General features: G+C 38.3%; 1 protein-coding gene across 5 annotated transcripts in view; it reads right to left on the bottom strand.

The window, feature by feature from the left end:
• LEPR (leptin receptor) overlaps positions 1-26,921 on the bottom strand; it is a 140,309-nt gene that overhangs the window by 68,210 nt on the left and 45,178 nt on the right. The window contains exons 5-7 of one of the 5 annotated variants that reach the window (XM_062191488.1): positions 15,795-16,124; positions 13,668-13,697; positions 13,049-13,172 (exon numbers count right to left, since the gene is read on the bottom strand). The exons of 1 other annotated variant lie outside the window; for it this stretch is intronic. In XM_062191488.1, coding sequence (XP_062047472.1) covers positions 13,049-13,172; positions 13,668-13,697; positions 15,795-16,124 — 484 coding nt within the window. Of the gene's footprint in view, positions 1-9,948; positions 10,006-13,048; positions 13,173-13,667; positions 13,698-15,794; positions 16,125-26,921 lie in introns of those variants that run through there. 3 more of the 5 variants (XM_062191490.1, XM_062191491.1, XM_062191492.1) reach the window with 3 other exon arrangements.

Raw genomic sequence — 26,921 nt, 5'->3', positions numbered from 1 at the left:
GGAAGAATATGCTGTGTTAGGTAAAGGATAAACAGTGCAGGAAAAGGGCATAGGGGAGAATTAGAGAGAAAACTGCATTGAAGATCCTACGAGAGCAAGAGGAGTGCGCTGTGGACCTGTGCAGAGGGTCCATACAGGCAGTGTAAGCACCAACACAACACACAGCTGCAGCAGCCAAGAGCTGGAGCAGGTGGCAGCTTGAAAACGGAGGTGAGACCAGACTATGGCAATCCAGGGTGACATAGCCAGAGGGAGACCATGGCATGAGTCTGGACTGGAGCCATGGGGACTAGCGGTTGCCCGCAGACCCAGTGGAAGCAGAAGGGACATTTGTCTCACCCCAGCTTCCCCACATCAGTGCCTGCTGCTCAGCTGAGAAAGCACGGGCACCACTTTGGGATGGGGCAGGAGATGTGAGGGCTCTGTGCATGCACAGCAACGGGTTGATGCCATCGTCTAGGCAGTACTGGCGGCAGTAGCAGGGAGACAGCAACATTCAGCCAGTGGCTCTTTGTATGCATGTGATCCAGAGATTCTGTCAGAGGGAACAATCCACAGTCCCTGCTGACTTTGAGCCTGGCTGGGAGGTGCTGGGAAACCACACAGGATGGTGAGGTGCTCGCACACTCCCAAGATCAAGATGCCTGGGTGGAGCTGTCTCAAGGAACATTTCCCTCTCTCTAGACTGGGCAGGCTGGCAGGGCATAGAGAAACCTCTGTACTCTGAGACTGTGGGGACTCAGTGGTTATATGAGAAGGTACAGGGCAGAGCTGGGTCTCTGGGCAATCACCAGGAGCAGCTCCACACACTCTCGGTGCTCACAGTGAGGACTCTTCAGGTCATTTTTATGGTCTATTTGGTGGTGGGGAACACACTGGGGGCTAACACCAGGCACTGAGATCTACCATGCCCAACGTGGTTTTTACCCTGGGTACTTGCCCCACTCTGGAGCACTGTCCAGAGCTCCCTGGCCACACCTACCACATACCTCTTGATAGTCACTGAAAGTGCAGACATTCCACTATGGCAAGGAGACATAGTCCAAAGAGAAAGCCATCAGAAGGAAAAAACAAAAACAAAACACACAAATGCCTAAAAACAAATGCAGAAATTCAAGAAACAAGAATAAGGAAGACACCATGACACCCCCCCACCAAAAAAAGTAAAAGTTAACACAACAGTATTTCAATATTAGAATGAGAAGATGAAGAGATTGAGGAAATGCTGGAAACAGAATTCAAAAAAGTAATCATAGGATTACTCAAAAATAACCAGAAGGAAATCCATGAACTAAAGAAAACCATACATGATATAAATGAAAATTTTTCCTATGAAATTGAGATTTTTAAAGAGAAATCAAAATGAAATATTAGAAATAAAGAATTCAATAGATCAAATAAAAAATGTGTTGAAAGCTTTAATAGCAGACTTGGTTAGGAAGAAGGAAGATCCGAAATAGAAGACAAATCTTCGGGAATCTTACAGTAAACAAACAAACAAAAACAAAAAACAAGAAGAAAGTTGAAAACAGTGTTAGAGATTTATGGGATATTATCAAACAACCCAACATAGGGGTTTTAGGAACTCCTGAAGGTATGGAAGGGGAGAATGGGCTAGCAGGCCTATTTAGGAAATAATTACAGAAAGCTTACACATTGTAGTCAAACTCTCCATAGTAAAACAAAAATAAAAGATTCTAAAAGGTGCACAAGAAAAATACCAGATTACTTTCAGAGGATCTCTGATTAGACTCAGCTGACTCATCAGAAACCCTAGAGTCTAGAAGGGAAAGGCAAGATATAGCCCAAGTATTAAGAGAAAAAAAACTGTCAACCCAGAACACTGTACCCTGTAAAACTCTCAATGGAATAAACTCTCATTTATGAATAAAGGTGAAATTGAATGAATCTGTCGCCACTCATCCAGCCTTACAAAAGATGCTTAAGGATGTGCAACACACAGAAAACACAGAAAGATAACCACCATTGCGCAAGAACATGAAGGCAGAAAAATCCCCCAGTAAAAGTATAAAAGAAGTCACAAGTAAACAATAGGAATATTTATGGAAAAGTGGCAGGAACAAGTCATTACTTATCAATAGTCACCATGAATGTAAATGGCCTCAACTCTCCAGTTAAAAGACATAGACTGGTTGAATGGATTAAAAAAAACCCAAAACTCATCTATCTGCTGCCTACAAGAAGCACATCTCACCAACAAAGATACATGCAGACTGAAAGTGAAAGGATAGAAAAAGATATTCCATGCCAACAGAAACCAAAACAGAGCTGGTGTAGCCATCCTAATATCAGACAAAATAGACTATAACACTAAAACTGCAAAAAGGGACAAAGAAGGGCATTATGTAATGATTAAGGGATCAATTCAACAACAAAATGTGATTATCATAAATGTATATACACTGAATTACTGAGCACTTGGCTATTTAAAATATATGTTAATGGATCTAAAGGGAGATATAGACTCTAATACAAGAGCAACAGGGGATTTCAACACTCCACTTTCATCAATGGACAGATCAACCAGAAAGCAAATCAACAAAGAAACAACAGCACTAATTGACACTATGGACCAAATGGACCTAACTGATATCGATAGAACTTTTTTCCCACAGTTGCAGAATACACATTCTTCTCATCAGTGCATGGAATTTTCTCTAGGATAAACCACATGTTAGGCCATAAAGCAAGTCTCAGCAAATTCAAAAAAATCAAAATCATACCATGCATCTTCTCTGACCACAATGGAATAAAGCTGGAAATCAATAAATCAAGACTCTCTAGATTGGGGCCAGTGCTGTGGCACAGGGGTAAAATCACCACATGCAGTGCCAGCATCCCTTATGGGTGCCAGTTCAAGTCCTGGCTGCTCCACTTCCAATCCAGCTTTCTGCTATAGCCTGGGAATGCAGTAGAATATGGCCCAAGTCCTTAGACCCCTGCACCAGTGTGGGAGATCCAGAGGAAGCTGCTGGATCCTGGCTTAAGGTTGGTGCACCTCTGACCATTGTGGCCAATTGGGGAGTGAACCAACAGAAGGAAGACCTCTCTCTCTCTCTTCTCCCTCTCTCTTTTCCTCTCCTCTCTCTATGTAACTCTGGCTTTCAAATAAATAAATACATCTTTTTTTTTTTTTTTACTTATTTGACAGGTAGAGTTAGACAGTGAGAGAGAGAGACAGAGAAAGGTCTTCCTTTCCGTTGGTTCACCCCCAAATGGCTACCACGGCTGGCGTGCTGCACCGATCCGAAGCCAGGAGCCAGGTGGTCTCCCACATGAGTGTAGGAGCCCAATCACCTGGGTCATCCACCACTGCCCTCCCGGGCCACAGCAGAGAGCTGGACTGGAAGAGGAGCATCCGGGACTAGAAGCCGGAGCCCATATGGGATGCCGGCACTGCAGGTGGAGGATTAGCCAAGTGAGCCACAGTTGGCCCCATAAATACATTTAAAAAAAAAAAAAGACTGGCCAGCGCCGCAGCTCAATAGGTTAATCCTCCGCCTTGCGGCGCTGGCACACTGGGTTCTAGTCCTGGTCGGGGCACCGGATTCTGTCCCGGATGCCCCTCTTCCAGGCCAGCTCTCTGCTGTGGCCAGAGAGTGCAGAGGAGGATGGCCCAAGTGCTTGGGCTCTGCACCCCATGGGAGACCAGGAGAAGCACCTGGCTCCTGCCATCGGATCAGCGCGGTGCGCCGGTCACAGCGCGCCGGCCACAGTGGCCATTGGAGAGTGAACCAATGGCAAAGGAAGACCTTTCTCTCTGTCTCTCTCTCTCACTATCCACTCTGCCTGTCAAAAAAAAAAAAAAAAGAAAAAAAAGACCGAACAACATGTTCAATGGGTCATTGAAGAAATCCAAAGAGAAATAACAAAATTTCTGAAAAAAAAGAAAATGACAATATATCAGTCAAGACTTATGGGATACAGCAAAAGCATTGTAAATAGGAAAGTTTATATCTATATGAGCCTACATGAAGAAATTAGAAAGGTATGATAAATGAGATATCAATGCATCTCAAGGACCTAGAAAAAACAAACCAAACCCCAAATCAGTAGGAAGAAAGGAATAATTAAAATTAGAGAGGAAATAAACAAAATTGAAACTAAAAAATATACAAAAGACCAGGGAAATGAAGAGATGATTTTTGAAAAAATAAATAAAATTGATATACCACTTGCCCAACTAACCAGAAATAAAAAGAGGAAGAAGACCAAAATCAATCAAGTCAGAAATGGAAAAAGGAAATCTAACAACAAATACCACAAAATAACAAAGAATCATCAGGAATTATTACAAAGAGCTGTGTGCCAACTAATAGGGAAACCTAGAAGAAAAGGAGAGACTTCTGAACATATACAATCTTCCAAAATTGAGTAATGAAGACACAGAAAACCTGAACAAACCAATAACCAAGATGGAGACTGAATCAATAATAAAGAACCTCTTAACAAAGAAAAGCTTAGGACTGGATGGCTTCACTGGTGAATTCTACCAGATGTTTAAAGAAGAACTAATTCCAATTCTTCTCAAGCTATTCTGAACACATTAGCAAACTGGTGAACAAAAACCATATAGTTATCTCAATAGATGCAGAGAAAGCATTTGATAAAATAAAGCACCTTTTCATGATGAAAATCTTAAGCAAATTGGGTATAGAAGGAATATTTCTCAACACAATCAAGGTTATTTATGACAAACCCACAGCCAGCATCCTATTGAATAGGGGAAAGTTGGAAGCATTCCCACTAAGATCTGGAATCAAACAAGGATGCGCACTCTCAACATTGCTATCTAATATAGTCTTGGAAGTTTTAGCCAGAGCCATTAGGTAAGAAAACAAAATCAAATGGATACAAGTTGGAAAGGAGAAAGTCAAACTATCCTTATTTGCAAATGACAAGATCCTATATATAGAGGATCCAAAGACTCCACTGAGAGACTATTGGAACTCATAAGAGTTTGGTAAAGTGGCAGGATATAAAATCAATCTGGAAAAATCAATAGCTTTTACATACACAGATAATGTCATGGCTGAGAAAGATCAGTCCTATTCACAATAGCTCCAAAAAGAATTAAATACCTTGGAATAAATTTAACAAAGTATGTCTAAGATCTCTACAATGAAAACTACAAAACACTAAAGAAAGAAATAGAAGAAGACATTTAAAAAATGGAAAAAACTTCCATATTCATGGATTGGAAGAATCAACATTATCAAAAGTTGATACCACCAAAAGCAATTCACAGATTCAATGTGATCCCAATCAAAATACCTAGGACAGTATTCACAGATCTAGAAAAAATGACTTTAAAATTTATATGGAAACATGGGACCCCGAATAGCTAAAGCAATCACACCAGATAGTCAGATAGCCAGAGGCATCACAATCTCTTATTTCAAGACATACTACAGGGCAGATATAATCAAACAAACCTGGTACTGGCAAAAAAACAGACTTGTAGACCAATGGAACAGGATAGAAACTCCAGAAATCAATCCATGCATCTACAACCAACTTATCTTTGACAATGAAGCTAAAATGAATCCCTGGAGAAACAAAAGTCTCTTCAACAAATGGTGCTGGAGAAACTAGATCTCCACATGCAGAAAAATTAAACTAGCCAAACCTTACACCTTACACAAAAACCCACTCAAAATGGATCAAAGACCTACAACTCAATACCATGAAATTACTAGAGAACATTGGGGAAACTCTCCAAGACATTGGCACAGGCAAAAGCTTCTTGGAAAAGAACCTAGAAGCACAGGCAATCAAAGCCAAAATTAGCAAATAGAATTACATCAAGCTGAGAAGTGCTGCAATGCAAAAGAAGCAGTCAGCAAAGTGAAGAGGCAGCCAACAGGATGGGAGAAAATTTTTGCAAACTTATGCAACTGATAAAGGCTTAACACCCAGTATCTATAAAGTGCTCAAGAAATTCAACAACAACAACAAATTCAGTTAAGAAATGGGCAAAGCACTTGAACAGGTATTTTTGAAGAGAGGAAATTCAAATGGCCAACAGATACTTGAGAAAATGCTCAGGAATACTAGCCATCAGAGAAATGCAAATTAAAACCACAATGAGGTTTCACCTCACTCCAGTTAGAATGGCTCACATACAGAAATCAACACATGACAAATGCTGGTAGGGATATGGGTGAAAAAGTATTCTGGTCTACTTTTGGTGGGAATGTAAACTGGTGCAGTCACTGTAGAAGATAGTATGGAGATAGCTCAGAGAGTTGAATAGTGACCTCCCTTATGATCCATCCATCCCACTCCTAGGAATTTACCCAAACCAAAAGAAATCAATACATGAAAGAGTTATCTGTACTCCCATGTTCACTGCAGCACAATTCACAACAGCTAAGATATGAAATCAACCCAGATGTCCATCAACTGTTGACTTGATAAAGAAATTATGGGGTGTGTGTGTACGTACATATATATATATATATATACACACACACACAAAGGCGCACACACACATATACACACACACACTGTGGACTACTTCTCAGCTGTAAAAAAATAAATTAAATCCTGTCTTTTGCAACAAAATGGATGCAACTGGAAGCCATTATACTTAGTGAAATAAGCCATTCGCAAAAAGACAGATATCGTATGTTTTCCCTGATCTAATATAATTAATAGAGTACTTGAAATGTAATATATGGTGTGAAATAGACATTTTGAGATTCAATGATAAGCCTTTGTCTCTTCCAATGATGAACAAAGTTTGTTTTTTTGTTTGCTTCCTTTTTTTTTCTCTTCATACTATTTGTTTAACTCTTTTACTTAGTGTAAAGTTAACTAAACTGTAAATATTGTAAAAATTAAGCATGGGAATGTGAGAGGGAGGAGGAGAAATTGTTGGAGCATGGACAGGAGGGAGGGGAGGGGGGGATGTGTCACTATATTCTCAAATCTCTATATATGAAATATATAGAGATATATAGAGATCATAGGAATGTACTACTCTGCAAAGGAAAAATTTTCTCTAAGATAAAACCTATTTTGCTTAGTAAAACATGAAATGCTTTGCTCCAACTTCAAGTACATCTTTACCTATCACAGTTTTTTCTTTCTTCTCAATACTCATTGAAGTGAACTTCCTTTGTTGTAAGGCCAATCCTTAATCTGTATGCTTTTTCCAGAACTTTACTGTTCAACAATTCATTCTCTGTCATCTTCAATGGGTCCCCTTCTATCATCTCTTCAACTTTTCTCTTCCTATTGGTTCATTCTCTATATACTAGAAACATGCTTTCCATCCTTCAACTCTCTACCTTTGGGTATCCATTAACCTATCTCTTACTCATTCACCTCCATGTTCCAAACTCAACCTGCCTTCTCAGCTGTCTAGAAATTTATAATTCATTTCTTGAGTCATCTGACCGGGGCATCTACCATCATACAAGGCTGAAACACTGGCAGTGAAGGCAAATTATCACCAATCAGAAACTCCCATCTGGACACTGACCCTTTGGAGAGCTGTGCAAAAAAGCAAGGGCTTCTAGATTCATTGGCATGGTGGCAACCAGTGGCCAGTATTAAAGGTGGAAATGATGACCTCAGATACTCAGTCTCTATATGTGACATCAATGTCACCCCATCAAGCCTACTCCTATTGGGGTAGCTCTAAGAATTAATCCAGTACTATAACATAAGTTTAACTATTAATTATACCCTGGTAATCAATATAAAAATGAGGACAGTAGCAGCTACACATATTTTCTTCTTCCTTATACTGTACATGTGTGTATATTATATATTAACTAATTTTTTCTCAATACCCTCCTTCCTCTTATTTTATATAAATATTCTTGTTGGTGTTAACTTCACAAGTTAGCTTACAGGATATTCTTTCAGCTGGGACTGTAACTCAATTCAAGGAACCATTAATATGCCCAGGGATCAATACAGTAAATATTGCCCACAAATGGATATAATGACAATTAGGTCATAGCATCATCCAATTTGCTTTAAGATGTAGGTACACCTTATTAAGTGAAAGTATGAACTCATAGAAGTTACAGAAAACAGTGTATGTGGATGCTAAGTAGCCAAAGCAATTAATTATGCTAATGATTAAGCTATTAGCCCTCAGCTTTAAACCCATCCTATCCTTTTTTTGCCATATTAGGGCTTCAATTCTGAAAGCCACAGTTCTCAACTACCTAGATTCTTGTTGAATTCTAACTATGAGGATGTCAAAGGAGACTATAATGCTAATGGAGCAATAAGGGGCATGATTTTCCCTGTTTTACTTCCTATTCATGAAAGTATCACTCCTGGGGCCAGTGCCATGGCACAGTAGGTTAATCCCCAACCTGTGGTGCTAGCATTCCATATGGTGCCAGTTCAAGTCCTGGCTGCTCCACTTCCAACTCTCTGTTATGGCCTGGCAAAGCAGTAAAAGATGGCCCAAGTCCTTGGGCCCTGCACCCACATGGGAGAACCAGGAAGAAGCACCTGGCTCCTGGCTTCAGATCAGCACAGCTCCAGCCATTGCAGCCATTTGCAGAGTGAAACAACGGAAGAAAGACCTTTCTCTGTCTCACTCTCACTATCTGTAACTCTCTCAAATAAAATAAATAAAATATTTTTTAAAAAAAGAAAGAATCACTCCTGTGAAGGTTCCTCACTGGCAGCAACAGTTGGTTCCAGTAACCAGTATTTTTCCCCTTCTCAGAACCAGCCACAAAGTGGCCTCCTCAGAGACTCCTCTACACCTGTTGTCATTTGGTGTGCCCTCCTCGAATATATGAGTTCCAGCACTGCAGGGTCCCTTCTCAGGTGCCAGAAGAACGCCTTATGGTCTTTCCTTCAAGGTTCTCTTTGCTCTGGAAACCTCCCTTCTCATTTCCCTGAACCAGCTCTGACTAAATTCCCCCTTACTTTCACTGCCAAATCCATAAATATTAGATCTTAATACACCTCTCTGCTCTGGCTAACTACTGAACACTATTTTCTCCCACTTTTAAATAATATGGTTTTTATATTTTTTAGCTCATTAAGGCATTTCTGGAGAGTACACTGGCAAATGTTTTAGAAAGCATTTGGCAATACATAGCTATTCAATAAATAATATTAAAGCATTAGTGTGACTACTTCCATTTAGTTAATTTCTAGTGGAAGAACTACTGTTCAGCACAGTAAGTACTATCTGTACACATTTAGTAAGTGGTGGACCCATGTCATCTGACTCTAAAATCTGTTACATTAATGCCTGCATCAAGAATTCTCAAATTTGAGTTTCCTAAGAATCACCCAAAGACCTTATAAAACACAGATTAATGGATCCCACCCCTAGTATTGTGGAGTCACAATACTAGGAGTGAAACCACGGAATTTAAATTTCTAACAAGTTTCCAGATGATGCTGATTGCTCTCTCAACACAACACAGTAGCCGGTATACCTTCTTATTGGCTCTTATTGGTCTCAGAAAACTCAAGTCAGCTGTCTCCATCCTAAGGAAGCTTTTACTCTCCTCTCCTCCCTCATCAGTCATGTATTCCTAAGACAACATGTGCCTCCAAATATATATCAGTAACAACTAAAACTGAAATTCTGCACTCATCTGTAGTTCAGTGTCATACGGTACATTCACATTGCTATGCAACTGTCATTACCATCCAACTCCAGAACTGTCCTTTATCTTCCCAAACTGAAATTCTGAATCCATCAAGCAATAACTCTCCTTTATCCTCTCCTCCAGTCCCTATTAACCACTATTCTACTTTCTGTCTCTATTCATCTTAATAAAGACAGGGTCTAACATCTGTATGTGCTACATGGTCTCAAGAACTTTTGAACTGAAAGAAGTAAATATCTTTATTCTTAAGTATCAAATTTAAAGAACAAATAAAAGGTTATTTTAGGGGCTGGCATTGTAACATAGCAAGTAAAGCCACTACCTGTAACACCAGCATCCCATATGGGTGTCAGTTAGTATCTTAGCTGCTCCACTTCCAATCCAGCTCCCTGTTAATGGCCTGAAAAAAAGCAGCAGAAGATGACTCAAGTGCCACTTAGGTGGGAGACCCAGATTAAGCTCCTGGTCTTTTGCTTCAGCTTTGCTCAGCACTGGCCATTGCAGCCATCCGTGGAATGAGCCAGTGGTAGAAAATTTCTCTCCGTCTCTCTCTCTCTCTCTCTTCTCCCTCGCTCTCTCTCTCTATTTGTATCTTTCACTTTCAAATAACTAATTTTAAAAAAAAATTTAAAAGCTACAATTCATATAGAAATGGTGTATATTATCGCTGGAGTTATAAGAAGGCAAATGATGCATGGCTATTTAAAACTACCATCTTGGAGACAGGTATTTAACTCAGAGGCTAAGATGCTCCTCAGAACATCCAAATCCCACATCAGAGTGCCTGGCTTGAATCCTGGCTCCTCCATCTCCAATTCAGCTTCCTGCTAATGTGCATGCTGAGAGTTAGCAGGTGATGGCTCAAGTACATGGATTCTTGCTACTCATATGGGAGACCCAGACTGAGCTCCAGGCTCCTGGCTTCAGCCTGGCCCAGCCCTGGTTGTTTCAGGAATTTGGAGAGTAAAACAGTAGATAGAAGACCAATTTATCTCTCGCTCTCTCTCCCTACTTTCAAATGCAATGAAAATAAAGAAATAATTTCTAAATAAATAAAATCAACATCTTGGTTCTACCAAGAATAAGTAAATTTTAAATAATTATATTTTAAGTTAGCATAAGTATTAATATTTATATTTATAAGTTAGCAAAACATGAAAATCTCTACCTGAAGAAATATAAAATGAGGCTTTTTTCCCCCTTTTTGACTCAAATAGCCAAAATCCCTTACTTGAGTTCACACTTCCCCCAGAAAATATGCTCACCAATATCTGTATTATCATGCCACCTGAATCAACAGGAAAAGAAGAAACCTAGTGAGATGAATGTTGTATAAAAAACACAAATGCAATACCAATCAAAATACCAAAGACATTCTTCTCAGATACAGAAAACATGATGCTGAAATTCATATGGAAACACAGGAGACCCCAAATAGCTAAAGCAACCTTACACAACAAAAACAAAACCGGAGGTATCACAATACCAGATTTCAAAACATACTACAGGGCAGTTATAATCAAAACAGCCTGGTACTGGTACAAAAACAGATGAATAGGCCAATGAAACAGAACAGAAACTCCAAAAACTAATCCATGCATCTACAACCAAAGGACAACCCTATGACAAAGGAGCTAAAATCAATCCCTGGAGCAAGAACAGTCTCTTCAACAAATGGTGTTGGGAAATCTGCATCTCCACATACAGAAGTATGAAGCAAGACCCCTACCTTACACCATATACAAAAATCCACTCAAAATGATTAAAGACCTTTATCTATAACCTGATACCATCAAATTATTAGAAAACCTTGGGGAAAAACATGCAAGATGTTGACATAGGCAAAGAGTTCTTAGAAAAGACCCTAGAGGCATAGGCAGTCAAAGCCAAAATTGACAAATGGGATTACATCCAATTGAGAAGCTTCTGCACTGCAAAAGAAACACTCAGCAAAGTGAAGAAACAACTGACAGAAGGGGAGAGATTATTTGCAAACTATGAAACTGATGAAGGATTAATGTCCAGACTATATAAAAAGTTCAGGAAACTACACAACAACAAAGTAAACAACCCAGTTAAGAAACTGACAAAGGATTTAAGCAGAAATTTTTCAAAACAGGAAATCCAAATGGCCAACAGACACATAAAAAATGTTCAGGGTCACTAGCCATCAGGGAAATGCAAATAAAACCAAAATGAGGTTTCATCTCCCCCATTAGAATGGCTTTCATACAGAAATCAACAAACAACAAATGCTGGTGAGGATGTGGGAAAAAAGGTACCCTAATGCACTGTTGGTACGAATGTAAATTGGTACAGCCACATTGGAAGACAGTATGGAGATACCTCAGAAATATGAAAATAGACCTACCATATGACCCAGCCATTCCACTCCTGGGATTTTCCCCAAGGAAAATGAAATAAGCATATGAAAGAGTTATCTGCACCTCCAAGTTTATTGCCACTAAATTCACAGTAGCTAAGATGTGGAATCAATCCAAATGCCCTGGAACTGAAGATTGGATAAAGAAATTATGGGATATGTACACTATGGAATACTACACAGAGGAAAAAAAAATGAAATCTTGTCATTTGCAACAAAATGGATGCACCTGGAAAACATCATATTTAGTGAAATAAGCTAGTCCCAAAGGACAATACCATATGTTCTCCCTTATCTGTGGCAGCTAATAGAGCACCTAAAAGTAATCTATAGAAGGGGCCACTGGTGTGGAGCAGAGGGTTAAAGCCTGAAGTTCCAGCATCCTATGTGGGAGTCAGTTGTAGTCCTGGCTGCTCCTCTTCTGATCCAGCTCTCTGCTAAGGCCTGGGAAAGCAGTACACGATGGCCCAAGTCCTTGGGTCACTGCACCCATGTGGGATGGAAGACCTCTCTATCTCTACCCCTCTCTGTAACTCTGTATTTCAAATAAAAATAAATCTTTAAGAAAAGTAATCTATAGAAGTAAGATGGATAATCTGAGATGTGATGACTTTGAACAGCCCTTGTCTCCACTATTGTGGAACAGTTTTATTTTTCATACTATTTGTTGAACTCTTTCCTTAGCATAGAGTTAATATTATGTATATAAATTTAACTGAAAATATATCTTAGTAAAAAATAGAATGGGAATAGGAGAGAGAGGAGGAGGGGTGGGAGTATTGGTGAGAAAGCAGGTGGGGGAAGAATCAATATATTCCTAAAGGTGTATTTATGAAATGCATGAAGTTTGTATACCTTAAATAAAAGGTTTTTGGGGAGGCAAAAACACAAAAACTGTTCTGTATACATGGATATAGATTTAAGAGGAAACATAAGAGGTTTCATAATTTACTTCTATAAATATAAGCTCTTGTCCATTTTTTTAAAAAAATGTATTTGTGGTAATAGCAATGTCCTAGTTAATTTATTTGATACTTACAGAACATATAAAAGATGGACCTTAAGGTCAACATTCTTGAAAGGATTCTTAAGTAATGACTCCATATAACAGATGAATAATTTCAAGTCCCCTTTCATCTGGCACTGTATGTTCCAGTTTTCACCTGAATTAAAAACAAACTACAATAAACCTGAAAAACATTCTGAACAGTTCCGTGAAAGAGATGAGCTAAATTAAATTTACCAATGTCCTGATACAACATCCACTGCCCAGTCTAAGAGAGAAAGGGCAGCTCAAACTAATGGTATGGATGCACCCAAGTAATTTAGTCCCCTCAGTCTCTAGTTTACTTTTTTGCAAAGTAAGAAAATTAAATTCAATTATTGTTTCCCAAACTTTCATTTAATCTCAAGCCAACTGAGCAGGGTAAAATACCCATAAACTCATCTGGTTCAGTTTATTATCACTTTTTAAGAGGAAAAAAGAACTGACAAGGTACAAGCATATTTGGAGGAACGTTTTGAGTCTCAGCTTCAGTAAATGAAGGCACAGTGGTTCACCTTCAAAATACGATGTATGCCTCTTTTGCCCGTTTTTCAAATGTCACAGGCCCTAAATATAACTGATGAAAGATTTCACTGCATGCTGAAAAACTCACCTGATAATAATGAGATAAACAACTGCAGATCTGTAGTTTAGAAAGCAAGAACAGCAACTATTAAAAACTATGACAACACTAAGATAATACTAATATCAAACCAGATGCATTTCCAGATAGAAAAACCGTGTAACACTGCTGAGCCCTATGAAGAAACAGCCTACTTGGCAGAATAATTCATTGAAATTCTCTCCATAGTTTTGATTAGGTAAGCTCATTTTAAAAAATAACTAGGTACTAGCCTTCATCTATACTGTAAAAATAAATTCTATAGCATAGTAATCACTCCTCTTCCCAACTGATAATTTTTTATCATTTCATAGCTCATCTCTAGCACTCTTGTATATAAGGTAGTTTAAAAATTCTGTGGAAAGTTTATTTTGGTACAAATTATTTCATGGATAGTTTTTACATAATACACATCTTCTATGAATTTCATGAAGACCTCTCATTTTAATAATCCCTGGATTGGCTAAATTTCTGTACAGATTTTTAAGGGCTTTATTTAAACTTAAATTAATGGCTATGCATCAAACTGGAAAACTAGGTGTTATGACTATTAACTTGTTTTAAAAGTCTGATTTTATTGCATTTTTAGATTTTAACCTTATTCCTAAACTGATTTCAACACACTGGAGTATTTCTTCCACTAAATCAACAGTGCTGAACCAGACATGATTTCCTACTGTAGGTAATTATAACTGGACAGGAGATGCTGCTGGTATCTGTATTTATGGGTAAAGGCCAGGGCTGCAGCTAACCATCTCACAGTACAAAGGACAACTCCCTATGACCAAGAATTATCTGCCCAAAAATTAACAGTATCAACTGAGAAATCCTGATTAACCTTAAATAGGAAAAATATACATACCCTGTATTTTCATCCTGTAAGCCTCTTTATATGGCTGACTCAATTGACTGCTAGTTTAAGCCTTTCCAGGAAACAAATTTATTGTTTATATTTACAGGTGAAATACTAAATAACCTAGTTATGCTCAGTATGCATTATACTTCAAACAAAAAAAACCTCTTGACTAAAATGTATATTGTGGGGTCAGCACGGTGGCGTAGCAGGTAAAGCTGCTGCCTGCAGTTGCCAGCATCCTATAAGGGTGCCAGTTCGAGTCACAGCTGCTCCACTTCCAATCCAGCTCTCTGCTATTGCCTGGGAAAGCAGTGGAGGATGTCCCAAATCCTTGGGCCCCTGTACCCGCGTGGTTCCTGGCACCTGGCTTTGGATGGGTGCAGCTCCAGCCATTGCGGCCAATTGGGGAGCAAACCAGCGGACGGAACTCTCTCTTTCTCTCTGTTCCTCTCCTCCTCTCTCTGTTGTAACTCTGACTTTCAAGTAAATAAATAAATCTTTTTTTAAAAATGTATATTGTTTTAGAGAGAGTCTTTGCCTGAACAAATTATTTATAAACATTTTAAAATTTAACAAATCCTATAGTATTAGTGGTCATTTGATATTTTATCTATTTTGCAAAATTAAGATGTTCTTTTTCTGTTCTAAAGCAAATTTATAAGACTACAAGGCATGTACTTAAAGATGAAAAAGTTCCTTTATTACATTTTAATTGGATATAAAATAATTTCATGTTTATTTATTAGTTTGGTCACATGATGAATCCCACTTCTACTAGCATAAAAATGATAATATACAATAAAAATCATATTCATAAGGCCGGCGCCGTGGCTCAACAGGCTAATCCTCCGCCTTGCGGCGCCGGCACACCGGGTTCTAGTCCCGGTCGGGGCACCGATCCTGTCCCGGTTGCCCCTCTTCCAGGCCAGCTCTCTGCTGTGGCCAGGGAGTGCAGTGGAGGATGGCCCAAGTGCTTGGGCCCTGCACCCCATGGGAGACCAGGAGAAGCACCTGGCTCCTGCCATCAGAACAGCGCGGTGCGCCGGCCGCAGCACGCTACCGCGGCGGCCATTGGAGGGTGAACCAACGGCAAAAGGAAGACCTTTCTCTCTGTCTCTCTCTCTCACTGTCCACTCTGCCTGTCAAAAAAAAAAATCATATTCATAAGGCATGTATTTCCTAAAGTTTCAGAGAATTAAAACACTTTGTTAAATATAATTTTTAAAAATAACAGAAAATGTTTGGAGCATTACAATACTTACCTACTTGTTGAAAAACTAAGGAATTTACTGTTGAAACAAATGTCTTCCCTTCAATGTTGTCTGCATGCACAGAGCAGTTAGTATCTTGCTCACTCCAAAAACAACAGTAAAATGTTGTTTGGGATAAGTTAGAAAAGTAGGTGTCACTTGAATTTAATTTATCTTCAATAATTGCTTCATAATGTCCACTCGAATTTGAAGTGTTCTTGGAGATTCCAGCAGGCAAGAGGAAGTAGTCATGGGTTGCATTTGCTGGCATGCAAGACAACTTAAATCTCCAGGGAGTAACTGGATATGCCAAGTTAAATGCAGTTATCACACAAACAAACTCTGTTAGAACATTAAAAAGACATAGAAAATGAGAAATCATTTTGACAAAGACATAAACAGGAAGTATATGAGATTGGACCATGTAGTGCTCAACAAGAACTATTTAATGTTCTAAACAATCAATGTCTAATGAGTAGCTCTTATTGTTCAATGTGTTATACTTAAGAGGGTTCACTTATTTATTTATTGAAACAGCTCTACTCTCAGGCACATCCTTTTGGAAATTTATGCTTAATTTTTCTTCATTAATCTAACATTTTATATTTATACTTTAATAAAAGGAAATTAACGCTAAATATTTTAATTTCCTTTTCCAAATTGAAGTTATTCTACCTTCAGCACAAATGATAAATATCTGTGTGTGCAATAAGATAAGCAAACAATAAAGTGTTCTTTTAGTATTTCTTAAAAAAGACTAACACCAATACGAGAACATTGCTTTCATTGACACCACAGAAAGGATGTGTCATCAACATGAGGATACCTGGATCTATGAACCCACTCAGGTTCCTCCAGATAGGAGACACCATATAAGACACTTTCTTAATGCACTTTCTGAGAAGTGATATACACAGACTTCTTACAGGAAGCTTCTGTTGATCATGTTACCATTTATTTTTTTTTTTCTTTTTTAAAATTTATATAAAGGGAACAGATTTTATGTATTTTATACATACAGTTTTAAGAGAATAATGAAACACTCCTATAATTCTGTACCCCCAAAAACACTCAAAAGTTAAATAACTGTTTAAGAATAAAATAATAATTAGTTCTTCATAATCCCTTTTTCAAATTACTCAAGTAATCCAACAGTGTTATCATTTACAGATACACTAATGTGCAATGAATTCTGAGAATTCTGTATGAATCTGTATGGAATGAAAATTCTGAAGAGTTATGGTAAATGTAAAAATGTAAGAAGACAGAAGTCATCAAGATGAATAGCTGCATAACCTGGGCTATGTCCAGACAATGAAATATTACTCATTGCTAAAGAGCTATTAAGCCATGAAGAGACATGGAGGAAACTTGAATGCATGTTACTAAGAGAAAGAAGCTGCTCTGACAAGGTTATACACAATAGGATTCCAAGTATATGACATTCTTGATAAAGCAAAACTATGAAGAAATAAAAAGATCAGTTTATGCCAATAGTTAGTGGAGTAGGAGATGGGGAGCAATGAGCAGGCAGCGCACACAAGTGAATAGTGCAGTGAATATATTTGTTGATTCTTTAACTAAGATAAATATCTATCAAAAACCATAGAATGGACACCAAGGGTGAACCTCAATGTAAAGACTGGGTGGTTGGCCGGCGCTGTGGCTCAACAGGCTAATCCTCTGCCTAGCGGTGCCAGCACACCGGGTTCTAGTCCCAGTCAGGGTGCCGGATTCTGTCCCGGTTGCCCCTCTTCCAGTCCAGCTCTCTGCTATGGCCTGGGAAGGCAGTGGAGGATGGCCCAAGTGCTTGGGCCCTGCACCCCATGGGAGACCAGGAGAAGCACCTGGCTCCTGCCATCGGATCAGCGCGGTGCGCCTGCCGCAGAAGGCCATTGGAGGGTGAACCAATGGCAAAAGGAAGACCTTTCTCTCTGTCTCTCTCTTTCACTGTCCACTCTGCCTGTCAAAAAAAAAAAAAAAAGACTGGGTGGCAAGGATATGCCAGAGTGGGTTCAAGGTAACACTTGAATGGAGAATGCTGGTAATGAGGAGGCTATGCAGGAGGTACTCTGTACCTTTCCCAATTTTGCTGGGAATGTAAAACTCCTTTTAAAAGTCTACTTAACAATGTAAGAAAATAGAAGCTGTAAAAGCCAATTAGTGTGGTTTTAATTATAAAGTCCATACATATAAAAATATTCAACAACCTAAGAAATTATTGTTAAATATTACCTATTTGTAAAAAATATAAATATGTAGATAAGTATAAGTATGTGTAGATACAAAGATTAAACCAAAAACGATTGACATGACTAATATAAGGTACCATAACATCACCAAAAGTAAATCCTCGTTACAATTGTGTTCCTTCACAGGCCATCAAGGAGAGAGGCGCCTTTCTCTGAAGGGAGGAAGGAACCTCCACTGTGACACGGCCTTGACTAAACAAGTTCAGAGTCAGTGAACTCAAGGGGCTTCCATAGCCTAGACAGCTCATAGCAAGAGTCTCGGGTGATTGCTGACGTCATAAATAAGAGTGCCAATTGTTAAATCAACAATGGGAGTCACTGGGTACATGCTCCCCACGTAGGATCTCTGTCCTTAATGTGTTTTACTATGAAACTTAAAAACACTACTAGTTGAACGATACCCTATACCTTGTGCGGTTGTGTGAATGCAGCCTGTTGAAATCCTTGCTTAGTATATACTAAGTTGATCTTCAGTATATGAAGGTAATTGAAAATGAAACTCGATAAAGGGCAGGATGGGAGAGGGAGAGGGGAGGGCCATGGGAGGGAGAGAGGTTGGGGGGGAGGGAGCCACAACAATATAAAAGTTGCACTTTGTAAATTCACATTTATGAACAAAAAAATTTTTAAAAAAATTGTGTTCCTTCAGACTTCAATCCTTCTAACAAATTTTTCTGAAATAAAACATCTCGTGAATACAGAAGATTTTTTATTGTATAAAACCATAAATGTCTAATAACACTACATAAGAGCATTTTTACCTACACATGGAGGATTCAGTTGACTGTCATGAAATCTATCTAAATTCTTCTAAAAAAAGTATTGAAGTCTAAAATGGAATAATAAACTTCATAGATACAAAAATATAGAATCAGTTTAATTTAAAAATGGGTCTACTTTGTTTACATGTTTCCTTTACAAATATTTACTTCCCTCCAAATGAATTCTAAACAACAAAAGATCCTAAATTTTCATCTGAAGGCATATGTTTCAGGTAACAATATTCAAGGAGCTTTTCTGATTCATAAACCTGATCAAACCACAAACCTTTCAGAAATCAATATGAAATATTAGAGTCTAATGAAAATTAGCTAAAGGAAAAGACAATGAAGAGTTCTATTAAATACATCTCAAAAATTGTTTAAAAAATATAAGAGGGGTGGTCACTTGGCTTAGCAGTCAAGAGGTCACTTGGGGCACCAGCAGTGTGATACAGCAGGTTAAGCCACAGACTGCAGTACCAGCATCCCTTATGTACTTGAGTCTGAGTCTGGGAGTTCTACTTGCCATCCAGCTCCCTCCTAATGTGCCTGGGAAAAGCAGAGGAGGATGGCCCAACTCCTTGGGCCCCTGCACCTACGTGAGAGACCTGGAAGAAGCTCTTGTATCCTGGCTTTCATTTGGGCCAACCCCAGCCATTACAGCCATTTGGGAAGTAAAACAGCAGATAGAAGATCTCTCTCTGTCTGTCTGTCTCTCTCTCTCTTTCTTACTTTCTGTAACTCTGGCTTTCAAATGAATCAATGTATCTTTTACACAGAGGCAGAGAGAGTGATCACTTGGGACATCCACATCTCAAATCAGAGTGTCTATCTCTATTTTCAGTTTCCTGTTAACATGTAAATTGGGAGGTATTAGTGATGGTCCAAATAGTTGGTTCCCTGCCAACCACATGGAAGACTTGACACCTGGCTTTGGCGTGGCTCAGCTCTGGCTGTTGAACCAATAGATCAGAGATTTCTCTCTGTGTCACTCTGCCTCTCAAGTAAATAGAAAATGCTAACAAAATCTTAAAAATATAAAAGATAATATGTTATTTCTGTTTGATAGTCCCTGTGGTATAGTTTTTTTGGAAAACTATAATAGCAGAGCTCATCTCAAATGTAGGATACAGATAGCTGCAATGAAAAAGATCATATGCACAACAAGGAATACTAGCAGGGAAGGTTATAAGAGCCCCTTTGTAGTCAAGTAGCAACAGAGAGGCTCAGAACTGGTCTGCACACAGGTAACAGTTGCCAAAACCTTGGAACACAATCTAATTTAGATTTAGATTAAGAAAAACTTAAATATAAGACTCGTAACTATGAAGCTACAGGAAGAAAACAAGAGAGAAAAGCTCCACGACATTGATGTAGGCAATGGTTTTCTGGATATGAGCTGAAAAGCACAGCAACAAAAATAAAAATAGACAAACATGATTACGTCAATCTAGAAAGCATCCACACAGCACAGGAAACAATCAACAGAGTAAAGAGACAAGCTACAGGAGAAAATATCTGCAAACAATATGAGGGGATATCAAAAGGTTTGTGGATGAAATGGAATTAAAAGATAAATATAAAATGTATAAACCTAATTTCTCAACATAATCTCCATTAAGCTAAAGACATTTTTGTACTTCGGGGAGTGATGATAGCAGCCATTTTGTTCATTCCTAAAAACCTGAATGCCCTGGGAATTTAACCATGTCAATGCAATCTTCTTACAAGTACTAACCGAGGAAAAACAAATGTCCTTTGAAAGATTTCTTAACATTAGGAAACAAAAGCCAGAAGGAGTCAAATCAGGACTGTAAGGAGCATGCCTAATGACTTCCCACTGAAATTTTCAGAAAATTGCTCTTGTTTGATGACAGGAATGAGCAGAAGCATTGTCGTGATAGAGCAGAACTCTCTGGGGAAATTTTCCCAAGGTATTTCTGATAAAGCTTTGGCTTACTTTCTTAAAACATTCTCACAATTTGGCCTTTCAGAAAGTCACCAAGTAAAATACTTGGGCATCACAAAAATTTGTTGCCATCATCTTTGCTTCTGGCTAGCGTGCTTTTGCTTTGACTTGATCTCTTCCATCTCTGGGTAGCCAATTCGTTGTGCTGTTCTTATCATACTGGTAAATCCATATTTAGCTCCTGTTCCAATGCTTTGAAGGAATGCATAAGTATCTTGGTCCCCCTTGCTTAAATTTTCCACTGAAGGCTTCACTTGTGTCTTCAGCTAGTCTAGGCGCAAAAGTTTTGGTACCTATTTGGTAGAAACTTTGATTATTATTTCTTCTGCTAATCACTGATCTGATCTTCTTCAAATAGGGCACAAATATGATTTGGTTTTCTCTTATAAGTTGATGTGGGTGGTCTGCTTCTGCAGGCTTCTACAACATTGTCTTGTTCCTTCTTAAAATAAATTATCTTTTTGTTAATTATCAATTCTTTGGAGTATTGTTCTCATAAACTTTTTGGAAAGCGTAAGTGATTTTTCAACATTTTCCCACCCAAGCTTCACCATAAATTGGAGTTTGTTCTTGCTCAGCATCAACAGAACTGATGTTGCTCTAACAGAGGCTGTTTTCAAATCAATGTCTTATGTTTCTCAGTTTCTTAAACTAGATCCTGTTTAAACATGTTATAACAAATTAGTATGAATTTATTTTGGTGCAAAACAAAATTTGAAGTCTATGCATTGTTTTTTCAAAACACACCATTTCCATGAATTTTTGAAGACCCTGTATATCTGATAAAGAGTTAGTATTCAAACTCAAAGTTCAAAATAGCAAATAAGGCAAATCACCTGGCAAGTCACCTGAATAACCAATTCTCAAAAGAAGACATTTAAATCCCAAGCAGTTCTATGAAAAACTGCTCAACTTCACTAATTGTCAAAGGAATGCAAATCAAAACCATGATGAGGTTTTACCTCACTCCTGAAAGAATGACTGTTATCAAACCGGGGGAGGTTTGACACTGGGTACCAAAACACAGCCAGGAGATAGTAACAAGTTCTGGTGCTCTGCAGCATGACGGGATGACTATAGTTCATGATAGTACTTTATACTCTGTATAAAAAATGGAACTGAGGAGTTAGTAGGCTTCAAACACAAATAAAAGATAAGGAAATGGAAAGGTTAATTGCCTAATCTGATCACTTTATGCTATGAATAGGTGTTGAAACATTACACTGTACCAAATAAAAAGTGTGTAAGTATGATGTGTTAACCAAAATCTAAAGTAAAATACTTTTAAAAGAAAGACTTGTAAAAAGACAAAAGATAACAAGTGTTGGTGAGGATGTGGAGAAAAAGGGAGCCCTTGTGCACTGTATGGGATGTAAATTAGTACAGCAATTATGGACAGCATTCTGGAAGATCCTCAAAATATTAAAACTACAACTACCACTACATTATCTGACAATTCTACTACTAGGTATATATCCAATGAAAATGAAATCAGTTTATCAAACAGGTACCTGTACTTTTATGTTTATTGCAGTACTATTTACAATACCAAGATTTGGAATCAACTTGAGTGTCCATCCGTAATGAACGGATAAAGAAAACACAGTATATGTAAATAATAGAGTAGTATTCAGCCATGAAAAAGAAAGAAATTATATCATTTGTGACAACATGGAAAAACCTGGGGGACATCATGTTAAGTGACATAAACCAGGCACAAATACCACATGTTCTCACTCATACGTGGAATTTTAAAAAGTTGATCTTTTAGAAGTAGAGTAGAATGGTGGTTACCAGAGGACAGGATTGTTGGTGGAGAGGAAATGTTGGTCAAAGGATACATATTTATGCTGAGATAGGAGGGATAAGTTTAAGAGATTGGCACAGCATGGTGAATGGGCTATGTTTTTTAAAAAATGTTAAGAAATAAGTTGTTGGGTGTTCTCACCACTGAAATGATAACTATGGGAGATGACTGCATCTGTTAACTAGCTAGATTTAACCACACCACATTGCATATAGACTTCAAAACATTATGTTGCAAATAATAAACACACACAGTTTTGTATGTCAACTTTTTTTAAAAAAATAAATTTAAAAGAAAAATTAGAGACAGAATAAATAATAAATTAAGTTTCACTGTTTAAAAAAGTAATCGTCAACATGTAGATGATTAAAAACAAAAACTTCTATGGGTCACAGTTGTTGAATACGAGGCATTAAAGGAACATTTAATGCTTTCTCTTGAGTATATTCCCTCCATGGGAAGGAGGACAGACTAGTATACATCTAATTTCTAAAAGCATTCTTGAGATATATTCAAGGTAGAAATTTCCAGTGTAATCACCACCCCTTTATAATAGCCCCTTATAGCATCATATTTGTTAATAGTTTGTAAGGATTATAATAGTGAATAGTATTTAAGATGGCATCTCCCTTTTCATCTGACACTAAGCTTATTGTGTGTCATGGTCATATATTTTAAATATATATAGAAATATAATATAGAAAATAAAGCTGTTTGTTATTACCTAATTTGCTTATAATTGAGTAATGATGCATTTGCTAAAAACAACTAAAATATTTAAATGTTAATAGGTCTTGTTTCTAAGTGTGTTGGATCAATGTTGTGTGTGCATAAATTTTAGTATTGTAAAAAGAAAATAAAGTTAAAAAGCAAATAATGGTAAGTAAAAAAATATTTGCAAACATAATGAATTGTTAAGAGTTATTTTCTTAACTTATTTTTAAGGAATATAAATTTCACTAGTACAACTTTAGGAATATAGTTATTCTTCCCACAATATCAGCCCTCCCACCCACATTCCCACCCCTCCTCCTCCTCCCTTCTCCCCTTCCCAGTTCCAACAGCACTATTGATATTAGCATAAAGGCTATGAATTCAAAGGAATGAGGCCCCAAGTGAGCTAGACAGGGTCTAGAACAAAGGACAGAGTCATTATTAGAGGACCTAAGAAAGGTGCTAAGCCACGAATAAGTAGTCCAATTAAGAGGCCAATAGAAATTGACAGAAGGGGGCCTGATAATAATCTTGTGGGCTATTTGAGGCCTTGTCAGTTATGAGGCCCCGACCCATCTATCTCTTCACATGGAGTACATCCTAAGGGAGGTCTGAACCTCCCCTTGGGAAGGCTCCCTGTTGCCTTCCATTACCTAGCTGGCCTGTGAGGAGAGCTGGCCAGATGAAGGCAGGTGGCATCTCTAACAGAAAGTTTACAGTTCTGCTGGCAGTGTTGCTGATCCTACTCGGCCATCCCCTCAGAAGTGGTGGTTACTTTGGAAGCTGGGACGAGTGAGGGCTTTTCAGCTTAGAGCCAGCAAGGTCTGTGGCTCTGACCTCTAGTCCTTCGACTCCAGGGTAGTTCCATTTCAGTGACCAAACTCTTGGCTGGCAGAGCTGCCAGGGCACTTCATAAGCTGACTTCTGCCAAAGCCCTGGCTTTTCATATAAATCAATGCAGTGGACTGGCCTGTTGGGTCTCCTTGATGGCAGATCACTGTACAAAGCAGCCATTAATTGGCTTGCCACCTAACTTTACATTGCTTCTGACGCCTGGCTTTCTTTACCTCCTGGTTTTTGTTAAAGTAGACAAGAGAATGCAAAGTCGGTGGGGAAAGGGGTGCTCAAGTCCCATCTCTAATTTTCAGTGGCCTGAACTAGAAGTCTATAGTCACAGGCAGGTAAGATAGTGGTTTTATGTGAAGTAGACAATGCCCATGAGGAAAGCTATGTCCTCACTTTAAATCTTTCTCTCCCTTTGGTCTGAAAGGAAGGTTTCGCCTGTTCACTGTGCCCATGGTGAGGTATATCTAGCCATGAGATCATAATTTAAGCTCTCACTCTAGCTATGCTATTATTACATAAAATGTTAGTCATCCCTTTTATAAGATCCAAAAATCAAACTGTACATCCTGGAGAGTCCTTCAGTATGAATTCAGTTTATAATATTGAAGAGAATAGAGAAATGGGGGGAAAAGTCAGGCTTACCAGATTGCTTCTTGACAATAACAATATCAAATGAAAACTTATGAAAATATTTACCAATGCCTTCTATAAATTTTAAGAATACATATATTTAGAAACATCCCTTAAATCTCTAACACAGTTTAGTTTGTTTAACCAGCAAACTCAAGCACAAACATGTAAAAACATTTTTAGCTTCTTTCCACCAACAAATTTCAATTTTTTTTAATTTGCTGAGATTCGCTTTATGGCCTAGTATGTGATCCATCCTAGAGAAAGTTCCATGCACTTCTGAGAAGAATTCTGCAACTGTAGGAAGAAAATTTTTGTAGATATCTGTTAGGTTCATTAAGTCTATAGTGTCAATTAAATCTGCTGTTTCCTTGTTGATTTTCTGTCTGGTTGATCTGTCCATTGCTCAAAGTGGAGGACTGAAGTCTCCCTTTACTATTGTATTGGAGTGTAAGCCTCCCTTTAAATCTCTCTTTTTTTTTTTTTGACAGGCAGAGTGAATAGAGACAGAGAGACAGAGAGAAAGGTCTTCCTTTGCCGTTGGTTCACCCTCCAATGGCTGCCACAGCTGGTGCGCTGCAGCCGGCGCACCGCGCTGATCCGATGGCAGGAGCCAGGTGCTTCTCCTGGTCTCCCATGGGGTGCAGGGCCCAAGCACTTGGGCCATCCTCCACTGTACTCCCGGGCCATAGCAGAGAGCTGGCCTGGAAGAGGGGCAACCGGGACAGAATCCAGCGCCCCAACCGGGACTAGAACCTGGTGTGCTGGCGCTGCAAGGCGGAAGATTAGCCTAGTGAGCCGCGGTGCAGGCCCCTTTAAATCTCTTAACATTTCTTTTAAATAGCCAGGTGCCCTGTAATTAGGTGCATATACATTTATAATAGTTACATCTTCCTGTTGATTTGATCCCTTAATTATTATATAGTGCCCTTCTTTGTTTCTTTTAACAGTTTTTGTGTTAAAGTCTATTTTATCTGTTATTGGTATGGCTACACCAGCTCTTTTTTTGGTTTCTGTTGGCATGGGATATCTTCTTCAATGCTTTCACTTTCAATCTGCGTGCATCTTCGTTGGTGAGATGTGTTTCTTATAGACAGCAAAAAGATGGGTTTTGTTTTTTAATCCATTAAGCCAGTCTGTGTCTTTTAACTGGAGAGTTGAGTCCATTTACATTCAAGGTGACCATGGATAGGTAACGACTTGGCCCTGCCATTTTTCCAAAAATATTGGTATTTTTTATTTAGAATTTTCTTTGAACTTTTATTGAGAGATTTTCTTCCTTTACCTTCTTTCATAGAGATGACCATGTTTCTGTGTTTCTTTGTGCAACACATCCGTAAGCATCTTTTGTAGGGCTGGACAGGTGGTGACGAATTCTTTCATTTCTGTTTGTTATGGAAGGTCTTTATTTGACCTTCATTCACGAATGAAAGCTTTGCAAGGTATAATATTTTGGGTTGACAGTTTTTTTGCTCTTAAGACTTGGACTATATCTTGCCATTCTCGCCTAGCCTATAGAATTTCTGATGAGAAATTCACTGTGAGTGCAATTGGAGATCCTCTTAAAGAAATCTGGCATTTCTCTTGTGCACATTTAGAATCTTTTTATGTTTTACTGTGGTGAATTTGATTACAATGTCTCATAGTGAAGATCTTTTCTGGTCATGTCTATTAGGAGTTCTATGTGCTTTCTATACTTGGATGCCCCTTTCTTTCTCCAAACCGGGAAAGTTTTCTGTTATTATTTCACTAAAAAGGCTTTCTAATCCTTTATCTCTTTCCATGCCTTCAGGAAATCCTAGAACCCATATGTTGGGTCGTTTTACAGTATCCTGTAGATTCCACATAGTGTTTTTAGTTTTCTAATTTCCTCTTCTTGTCTTTGCTTAGACTGTATACTTTCATTTGCTTTGTCTTCTAAGTCTGATATTCTTCCTTCTACTTCACCAATTCTGTTCTGAAGGCTCTACAGTGAATTTATATCTGTTCTATTGAATTCTTCATTTCATTTTGATTTCTCTTTAACATCTCAATTTCATAGGATTAATTTTTTTAATGTCCTGTATGAATTTCAGTAGCTCATGCATTTGTTTCTGATTACTTCTATGTAATCTTATGATCAATTATTTGAATTCCATCTCTCCCATTTCTTTCATCTCA

The sequence above is a fragment of the Lepus europaeus genome, chromosome 5 (assembly GCF_033115175.1).
Source record: "Lepus europaeus isolate LE1 chromosome 5, mLepTim1.pri, whole genome shotgun sequence".
NCBI lineage: Eukaryota > Metazoa > Chordata > Mammalia > Lagomorpha > Leporidae > Lepus > Lepus europaeus.
The sequence above is the reverse complement of the archived record's forward strand: the minus strand, read 5'-3'. Positions and strand labels throughout refer to the sequence as shown.